Source organism: Nematolebias whitei, chromosome 11, assembly GCF_014905685.2.
Source record: "Nematolebias whitei isolate Nwh7 chromosome 11, NemWhi1, whole genome shotgun sequence".
In the NCBI taxonomy this organism is placed as follows: Eukaryota; Metazoa; Chordata; class Actinopteri; order Cyprinodontiformes; family Rivulidae; genus Nematolebias; species Nematolebias whitei.
Window position 1 is genome coordinate 49,460,374 of NC_056508.1, and position 10,794 is coordinate 49,471,167.

Here is a 10,794-nt window from a genome sequence, read left to right on the forward strand (position 1 = left end):
CTGGCCCAAGTGGCTGGGGAGAGGGAAGTCTGGGCCTCCCTACTTAGGCTGCTACCCCCGCGACCCGACCCCGGATAAGCGGAAGAAAATGGATGGATGGATGGATTTTTTGATTTACTTCATTTTGTATATTGCTTCGTGCGTTGTCTGTTGTTCTGTCTGTACAGCACTTTGGTTGGCCTTGTAGCTGTTTTAAGTGCTCTATGAATAAAATGGTATGGTATGGTATCCTGATGCATGCTCAATGATCCAGGTAGAAAAATCCAAAAAAGTTCAATCTGGTCCTCTGGACATTCAAAAATTTTTCAAATTCAAAATTTTTTTTTTTTTTTTTTTAATGTCCAGAGGACCAGATTGAACTTTTTTGGGTATGGTATGGTATATCATCAACAGTCCCTGTGACCCACATCTTTAACTTGTCCATGTGACAAAACTCCATTCCAGATGCTTGGAAAACAGCCTTTGTTCTTCCTTTGCTGAAGGGAGGTGACCCCACCTCACTGAACAACTATCGACCAATCTCTAAACTCTGCATTTTAGCCAAGGTTCTAGAAAAACTGATAAACTCTCAAATCAAAAATTACCTGGACTCATTTAACATCTTACCTCCACATCAATCTGGTTTCAGGAAACGACACAGCAGAACAACTGCTTCACTGAAGGTTCTTCATGACATTGTTGAAGCACTGGATGCTAAGGATTATTGTGCTGCACTTTTCTTAGACCTGTCTAAAGCTTTTGACTCTGTGGATCATAACATCTTGTGTCATAAGCTCTCAGAAATCGGTTTCTCCGATCACACCTTTGGTTGGTTCTTTAACTATCTCTCAGATTGGAGGCAATGTTTTCAACATAATGGTACTTCCTCCAGTTAAACAGTCAACAATGTTGTACCTCGAGGCTCAGACATAGGACCCACCCTCTTTACAAGCTACATAGGTAATGTAAGTCAGAGCATCCCTGATGCATCCTTACATTTCTATGCTGATGACACAGTTGTTTATTGTCGAGCTAAAATAGTTGTTAAGGCTTTCCAGCTTTTGCAATATGCATTTAACATCATCCAGTCTGATTTGTTCCACCTCAAACTTGTCTTAAATCCCGACAAAACCAAAGGGATGATGTTTTCAAACAAGGAGTTGGTCCCAGCAGTTCTTCCTCTGATTTTATCCTCAAATAGTGTCCCCACTGAGTTTGTTGATTCCTATAAATATTTGAGTATCTTGGTCGAATCGCATCTCTCTTTTAAGCTCCATGTGGAAAACATAGTAAAGAAACTGAAAGTTAAACTGGGTTTCCTGATGCATGCTCAATAATCCAGGCAGAAAAATATAAAAATGTTAAATCTGGTCCTCTGGACATTCTAAAAACAAAACAAAGCAAAACAACAAAAAACATGTAGAAACGTTTCGTCGTTCATCTAAAACACTTCCTCAGTCTGAGGTGCTGTATTCAGCGCAGTCTCTTAAATAACACCTTCTCAGAGTGGATCAACCAGTTTGCTGCTGAGAACCAAAACCAGCTGCTCACATGGTCAAGAAGGACCATCAGCCTAACGATGAATCATTAGCCCCTGATGGCTGTTTACTATTCACAGGGGGTTGAGTGATACTAGCAATAACAGCATTGTAAGAGGGGGACAGTTGAACACGTAGGCCTCCACTCCTGTTTAATGATGGACAATTTTATTTAACAAAGATGGCCTCCTTTACTCCTCTCTCAAATTATAGTTCCTCTCTATCCAGGATGTGAACATCTTCATCCCTGAAAGAGTGACCGCTGGCATGGAGAAGAATGTAGACCGCAGAGTCCTGGCCTGATGTTGTTGCTCTCATGTGCTGGTCCATCCTTTTGGCCAGTAGATGTTTAATTTCTCTGATGCAAGACTGATCACCCTCCTGACACTGAACAGCATACACAATATTACTCTGTTTGTGCCGGGAAACTGGATCTTTGGGATGAACCAGTCTTTGCCGTAATGTATTTTGGGGTTTAAAAGCCACTGGGACATTATGTTTAGAAAATAAACGTTTCAGTTTCTCTGATACTCCCGCAACATATGGAATGACCACTGGTCTGGGTCTCGTTTCCTCCTTTTCACCTGATGGCTGACTGGAGTCCTGTTTGGGTTTCTTCTCTGCTTTCAGGAAGGCCCAGTTAGGATATCCACATTGCTCTAGAGCCTGTCTTGTGTGGGATTTCTCCTTCTGCCTGGCTCCTGAGTTAGTGAGGATGCTGTCTGCTCTGTGGTACATAGTCCTGATGACTCCTAACTTGTGCTCCAAAGGATGATGGGAGTCGAACTGCAAATACTGGTCTCTGTGAGTGGGTTTGCGGTACACCTCAGTTTGCAAGTGTCCTCTATCAGAGACTGAGACCTCACAGTCCAAGAAAGCCAACTTGCCATTTTTTACATCTTCTCGTGTGTACTAGGGCATTATCAGAGTACTCAAGTATTCTACACATCGATTGCTAGGACATCTATCGAGGTTAAAAATGTAACGTTGAGTAACCGTAGTGACGTCATATTATGTGACCACCGTATGACCGTAGGGGGCGGTGTTGCACTGTTGCAGGTCACAGAGTTTAGTGTAACACCATGTCCAATCCACCGCCCATCCACTGTTTTAAGTTTCGTTTCTGTCGTGTTGCGTTTCTTCACATTTGCAGTTTAATAATAATAACTAATAGTTTAGTTTTTCCTGTGACTTATTTGCAGTATGATAAATGGTAGGAGCATAATATACGCTCCCAATGTTTTGTTGGTCTTTTTTTTTGTAAATAATTACCTTTTATTGCGGTTTTACTTATTTATTTATTTTTGTATCTTGAGATCTATGATGTCATCAAATACTCGAGTTCTACTCGGGTTCTATTATATTAATGTCGAGTTTAAAAATTATATACTCGTTCAACCCCTAGTGCGAACTTGATGTATTTATCCACAGGGTTGATGTGGTCAGTAAAATGTTGGACTTCCTGAGATTTAATTTTAACCCAGGTGTCGTCAACATACCTGAACCAATGACTTGGTGGTGTCCCTGAAAAGGATGTGGGACGCAGTGAGGGGTTCAGTGTCTTTCCCAGGAACACTTCAGCATGTGACTGCTGGTGGAATCGAACCCCCAGCTCTCCCATTGGAGGATGACTTCTCTAGCCTCTCAATCACAGCTGCCCCCAGCTGAAGAGGATTATTATTTAATATATGTAAATGGATGTCTAAAAAATAAACTATTTAATATATGTAAATAGTTTATTTTTTAGGCATTTATTTTGTACAGTTACAGCTGTGTGACAACTGGGATAAAACTGTGACTCAGAACTATATTTTTGTTATTACTTTATGGAAAGAAAAATTATTGATATATATTGTATATCGCGGTTTATCTTAAAAATATCGAGATATAAATGTTGGCCCATATCGCCCAGCTATATTTTTAGCTTTGATTTAAAGTTTAATTATTGTTTTGTGATTTGGACATCTGTGTGTGAGAATAAAGTTGAACTATAGGCCGCAGCTCTTCTTTAAACATGTTTGAGGGAAATATTCCTGAGAGATCCAATAATTTTTTGTCTTTTTTTTTTTTTTTAGCTGAGTTAACTTTAACAGATTATTTAATAGTCATTAAAATGAAAACAAGATTTCTTGATAAAGCTGGGACCGTGTATTTATTAATTTTTAATCTTTACTGATAAAAAAAAAATAATTTACACATAAAATGTTTTAAAAAATCCATTTCCATCCTCCGTCCAGACCCGTCCCGATCAGCCCGTTTGCTGGGATTGGGGTTCGGCCTTCATGAGCACGCAAGGTCGGGGTCCGGGTAATGGCCGTCTGCAAGTCAGCAGCTCGTATGATTCGCTGCGGTAACCAGCAAAGCTCGGACCCGAAGAGCACGCAAGGCCAGGATCTGGAGCCCGAGTCAGCAGCACGGAGGATCTTCTACGGTGACCAGCAGAGCTCGGAGCCGGGGAGATGACGCCCTGCACAGCCTGACGGTGCTCCGAGGCTCCGGTGGAGCAAACCAGCTGAGCTCCATCTAGCTCACTCTGAATTTTGTCTTCCACCCACCAAGCACAAAAAACGCTTGTACTTAGCCAGTGGTGTATTCTAAATTTTTGTAGTGGGTATACCACAGTAAAGTTAGTTTTACATTGGACGTTGGGCACCGGTGAAGCCGCGAAGCGCGAATGTCCAATTTCCAATATAAAACTAACTTTACCATGGTCGGTCCATATACTGTGCTTAGAAACCAAAGTAAAGTGGTTAGTACAATGTAATTGTCAATTTATTTTTGATTTTTAAGCATATTGAACATTTCTAAATTTCTCTGATAGTACAGTACAGAAGTATTGATTATACAGCAAAGTCCATGCTCAATAATCCAGGTATACAATCCAACATATTTCAGTCAGGTCATCTGGACAGTTTCATTTTTGTGCTGAAACGTTTTGCCTTTGATCCAGAAGGCTTCATCAGTCAAGGAAACACACAACAAAACTGATTCTTCCCCCAACAGCTTAATCCCAAGTGGAACAAACCGGTTCTGCTTGTGATAAGATGGTCTCTTTGGTACACCCCCTCCTCCATTGCCAGCCCTCTTCCTTGTTTTCTTCCTTGGTTTGTTCCACTTTGGAGTAAGCTGTTGGGGGAAGAATCAGTGTTGTTGTGTGTTTCCTTGACTGATGAAGCCTTCCGGATTGAAGGCGAAACGTTTCAGCACAAAAAAAGAAACTGTCCAGATGACCTGCCTAAAAAATGTTGTATTGATTATACAATAATTCGCTGGATAAGCGAATGTAATAAACAAGTGCTGCATACAGGTAGATTGTTACAAAAACGTTTAACTGCTGTTTAATGTATCAATGACACGTGCCTAATGATACGTCATGTATCATTGGGCACTTTTAAGTGGGTATACTGATTTTTTTTAGCTTTTCTAGTGGGTATACTCCGTATACCCGAGTATCACGTAGACTACACCACTGACTTCAGCATTAGACCACGGCGTTGTCATTATCATTTTAAAAATATTAAAAATAGGTCCATTCGCTCCTCGAGTTTGAGTATCACCAATTGCAAATGGTGGATCAGGTTTTGTGAAAATTTCTCAAAGCCCCAATGACTCCACCCCGACCAATCAGTGACGACAGTGTTCTGTCGTCACGTTATGGTACATGCTCAGCCTGGTTGGAACCACAGAGTCGAGGGCTCTGAAAAAAGGGACCCGTTCTACATACCGTTACTAATGGAAAAGCCTTGGAATTGGACTGAGTCGAGTTGAGTCGTGCTGTACCGGTACTAATGGAAAAGGGGCATTATTCTGACTTGTTTTCCAGCAGGACTTGATACCATACCATACCATTTTATTTATAGAGCACATTAAACAGCGACAAGGCCAACCAAAGTGCTGTACAGACAGAACAACAGGTAACACACAAAGCAAAATACAAAATGAAGTAAATCACAAATATATTGATGACTGACATTTTGAACAATTGGGCCTTGAAAAATAGCTTTGACTCAGATATTAACTTGGACTCGAATGTGGTCTTGCAGGTGCTGCAGGGACTTGATTACCTCCACACCAAGTGTAAAATCATCCACACAGACATCAAGCCAGAGAACATCCTGTTGGTTGTTGATGATGTTTACATCCGGAGATTGGCAGCTGAAGCCACCATCTGGCAAAGAGCAGGAGCTCCGCCCCCTTCTGGCTCATCAGGTAAGGAGATGCAAAATGTTCTAAAAGAAAAGAGAATAACGTTCAAATAAGTTACCTTTTGAAGTCTGTGAGGTGTGGCTCACGGTGTCTCTGTGAGCTGTCGTTCACTTTGTCTTTGTGAGGTGTGGTTCAGTGTCAGAGTCAGAGCTTTAGCCGTCTTGTTAGCCGCTAAGGACTGTATCTTTAGTGATATGATAAACTGCTGCTTTATTAATGTCGCGCTTCCTCTCTGTGTTCCTCTAAAAGGCACACAGCACGGCTAAATGAGCACTGCAACATGTTTTTTTCAGGGAAGCAGACAGGTCTGTCGTAGTTCCAGCTTCAAGGTTCCAAGTGGAGGCTCACTACCACAGTTCACACACGCTTACTAACATGAAGGCGGCACAGCTGAATGGACTATAGCCGGTCTCAGCCTCAGTGAGCAGCCCATTACCTTTAAACAAAGGACTGTCCACTTCCATGGGAATCGCTGTATTTCGCCTGGAGGAGATGCTCTGATGCTTTGAAGCGCCACCGGAACCGGACCGGAGCAGAACCAGACCAGGGACTATTTCAGCCACTTCATCCTCTTCTGTCAGTCTCATCATTGTTTACCGGAGGTAGCCTCTCGTGCTGTGGAGCGCCAGAGCCAGACTGGAGCAGAACCAGACCAGTGACGACTTCAGCCTCTCCGGTCAGTCTCGTTATTTTTTGCCTGGGGTGGCCTCTCGTGCTGTGGGGTGCAGAGGAGCAGACAAGCAGGGTGACGTGCAGAGAAGCAGAGTGAAGCGGGGAGGAGCAGCGCTGTGTGGTGCTCAAGAGAAGTCCGGAGTTTGCATCGGAGTTGCTGCAGGCTTCCATCCAAACTCACCTGGATAATAAATAATTTTTAGTCCGGATCACGCTGTTGTCCCCTGTTGACCAGAAAAGAGCTAGGACCGTGCCTTTCATTTTAGGAGGATTTTCTGACAGCTCGCTTTCTGGTAGCTCGCTCTGCTATTTGCTGCAAATGATCTGTTTCTGCCTGTTGATTTTGGACCCAGCTTCTGTTTCTCATGGGAGCATCCATCTATCTTCGCAGGGGGAACTCAAACTGCAGTTGAGCCACCTCGTCGGATTTGTTTGTCCATTTGATTTGTGATGCTTTATGGTTTGAGACTTTTCTGCACCATTCATATTATTGTCATTATTTTCAGATCTCAGACTATTTGGAGTCACTGAATCTTTTTAATACATCTGGATCTGCCCATCACTGCAACTTTCACTGTTTTGGGGTTCTGAATGATCACGTCTGTTTCTCATGGTTCAATTATAGGGACTAATTGTCACACTGTTAACTCCCATAATTACAAATCAGTCATGAAAAACTCAAGAAAATGTCTGATAATAATGTTGTTACTGCTCTCAGGGATTCAGCCCAACCCTGGACCCCCCCCCCCCACACACACACACTAATTACAGCACACCAAATGACTTTAAAAACATGTCAGAACTTGATTTTCAGCATGTAAACACATGTCGCCTTCTGAGAAAATTTGATGCCTTGAAAATTCTGGTCAGTTCTTGTGGGGCAGATGTAATCTTCATCTCTGAAACCTGGCTCAACAAATCTGTACTCAATAATGACCTGGCAATCAATGGATTTAACATCTATCGCTGTGATAATCAATAAAGAAAGGGGGGGGGGTCGCTATTTACATCAGAGATTCTCTGGTTTCTAGTCCTGTGTCTGCTAAAACAATCCCAAACCAGTTTGAGGCTTTAGCTGTAAACATCACTTTGAATGGAGGCCAGATTTTATCTGTAGTGGGTTGTTATCGTCCTCCCTCAGCAACACCTGAGGCTCTGTCCTCCCTGATGGAATTCCTTGGAAATTTAAAATTTAAAGAAATTTTTTTTGGCAGATTTCAGCATTGACTGGGATAAGTCGACCCCCCCGCCCCCTGTGATAAATTCAAGGAAAGTTGCCTGTCTCTCAATCTAACCCAAGTGATCAACTCTCCCACTAGACTAAACAAAAACCGTCCTGAAAAATCCTCCATCTTAGTTCTTTTTCTAACAAATATGCCTCACAAATTCCCTGGCACAGGTATATTCGCTTACATTTTGAGTGATCATTGTGTAACAGCGGCTCTCAGAGATATTAAACTTCCACCTTCTAAGCCCAGATCAATCCAAAAAAGGGATTTGAAACATTTTTGTGAACAGTCATTCCTCTGGGATCATCTCACTTTGACTGGCATCGTATTCTGTTAATTGATGGTGTGAACTCTGCTTGGAACTATTTTCATAATAGTTTCATTTATTTTGTGAACAAACATGCTCCTTTTCATCAGTTCAGAATAAAAGGATGAGACAGCCCCTGGTTTACTCCAGAGCTAGCTGACCTCCTGCACAGAAGAGATCATCTTTGGGCTGCAGCGAGAAAATCTGACTCAGACACTGATTGGTTGAGTTTTCGACAGATGAGGATTAAATGCACAACTGCCATCAAAGCAGCAAAACACAACTATTTCTTATCTCAGACCTCCAAAAATCAAAATGACCCTAACAGATTATGGAAAACCATTAAATCTCCCTCAGGCAGCCCCCAATCATCTGACCTCCCATCAAAACTTCTTGTTAACTCTGTTCCTGTGTCAAATAAGCACGAGATCCTGAACTGTTTCAACAAACATTTTGTTGCTTCTGGTTCTTTATTTGACACAGTTACTAACAGAAAATCAGCCACTTCACTTAATAACCAAACTTCTACAAATCAAATCCCTCCTACAAGTCAATCCTCAGTTAATCACACCTTCTCTTTTTCTCCATTCTCAGTCAGTGAGGTCAATAAACTGTTAAAAAGTCTTGAGCCTAAAAAATCTGTAGGTCCTGATGAACTTCCATCTTATTTCTTAAGGCTGGCCACTCATATCATCACAGTCCCTGTGACCCACATCTTTAATCTCTCCATAAGACAAAACTCCATCCCAGACACTTGGAAAACAGCCTTTGTTCTTCCTTTGCTGAAGGGAGGAGACCCCACCTCACTGAACAACTATGGACCAATCTCTAAACTCTGCATTTTAGCCAAGGTTCTAGAAAAACTGATAAACTCTCAAATCAAAAATGACCTGGACTCATTTAACATCTTACCTCCACATCAATCTGGTTTCAGAAAACAACACAGCACAACCACTGCTTCACTGAAGGTTCTTAATGATGTTGTTGAAGCTTCACCTCTTACTCTTGCCGGGATCGGACGCTTCTCTCCCTCCCTCTCTGCTTTGCTTTGCTGCTCTGTCTGTCTGTGAAACTTTTTCTGAGACTCTTGCATATCTTACGAACCATAAGTATGGACTTGCTTTGATCAGTTGGTCTCTCAACTCAATTTACAACATTTCTTCAAAGAGAAGATGGGCTTTAGGCGAGCTGATTTGCTCTGTTGGCACGCACGCAGCTGGATATCTCATTGACTTGAAGACTTGATGATGTGTCTATCTCTGCTGCCATTTGTGGATTTTAAGGACGCATATTTAATTGGATTCATGATAACTGGTTCCTGCTTTTTGGATTCAGCTGATTGCTGGTTTTATCTACGATCAAGGAAGTCGTCTGCAGCAAATTTTGACCCGATCACGCTGCTTGCCTTTATGATGGCTTGGTTCGTGTCTTGAGTACATATACTCAAATGCTTTGGGCAGAATGGATCAGATCTCGGGGATTTTACTCAGTCACGTTCCATCAGTGTAGCCATGTAGTTTGGACATTTCGGAACCGAGTGGACCAACACAGACTCAAGGTAGATGTCATTCATTTCTGCCTGTCCCCAAAACAACTGTGTGTTTATCTGAATTTGGCTCCCTTGGCTGGCCTTGAAGGTCATCTTATCTGAATTCGCCTGGCGAACATGTGATCTGACGCTCACCACCCCCTCCCTGAAGAATTTCCAATTGATAACCAGATGAAACCAGCTGAATAAACTTTGTGTCATCGTTTCAGGACTCTTATATTCTCATAGTCGTTATTCTTGGCCATTCCTCGACATACCTCGAGAACGTTTATGGATCTCACCGGAGGGCACTGGCTGATTATTACATCTTTATCAGAACTCTTACAGTGCCCTCGAGAGCATCTATGATCATGTTCACCGCTCTCATCGTCCCCCTCTGCAGAATGTCTACATCACTATGTGCTTGTTTGTGCAAGGTGTTTTTTAATATCAGAGTTTTTTCTTCTCAGGCAGGAAAAAAAAGTCTGATAGGAATTTTTTCGCCTCCAATTACTACATGTGTCCAGTTTACCACTTTTGTTGTCTGTCCAAACAGGTCTCACTTGTAAATGAATCTTTGAGCCTCAATGTGACTTATCTGTTTAAATAAAGGTTGAATGAATGAAAAAAAAAAAGCACTGGATGCTAAGGATTATTGTGCTGCACTCTTCTTAGACCTGTCTAAAGCTTTTGACACTGTGGATCATAACATCTTGTGTCATAAACTCTCAGAAATCGGTTTCTCAGAACACACCATTGGTTGGTTCTCTAAGTATCTCTCAGACGGGAGGCAATGTGTTCAACATAATCCAAAAAAGTTCAATCTGGTCCTCTGGACATTCAAAAAAAAAAAAAACAAAGCAAAAAAATATAGAAACGTTTTGTCTCTCATCCAAGAGACTTCCTCAGTCTGAGGTGCTGTTTTCAGCTCAGTTTCTTAAATAGCACCTTCTCAGAGTGGATCAACCAGTTTGCTGCTGACAACCAGAACCAGCTGATCACATGCTCAAGAAGGACCATCAGCCTAACAATGGATCATTAGCACACTGATGGCTGTTTACTATTCACAGAGGGCTGAGTGATACTAGCAATCACAGCATTGTAAGAGGGGGACAGTTGAACCCTGATGGTGGCAATTCTAGAACAAGAAGATATATCCTGATGCACGCTCAATAACCCAGGTAGAAAAATCTAAAAAAGTTAAATCTGGTCCTCTGGATTTTCAAACAACAAAACAAAGCAAAACAACAACAACAAAAAAAAGTAGAAAAGTTTCGTCTTTCATCCGAAAGTAAACTTCTTCAGTCTGAGGTGCTGTGTTCATCTCAGTCTTAT

General features: G+C 41.9%; 1 protein-coding gene across 1 annotated transcript in view; it reads left to right on the forward strand.

The window, feature by feature from the left end:
* LOC119417411 (SRSF protein kinase 3) overlaps positions 1-10,794 on the forward strand; it is a 118,795-nt gene that overhangs the window by 42,759 nt on the left and 65,242 nt on the right. The window contains exon 9 of the mRNA XM_037684613.1: positions 5,561-5,726. Coding sequence (XP_037540541.1) covers positions 5,561-5,726 — 166 coding nt within the window. The remainder of the gene's footprint in view (positions 1-5,560; positions 5,727-10,794) is intronic.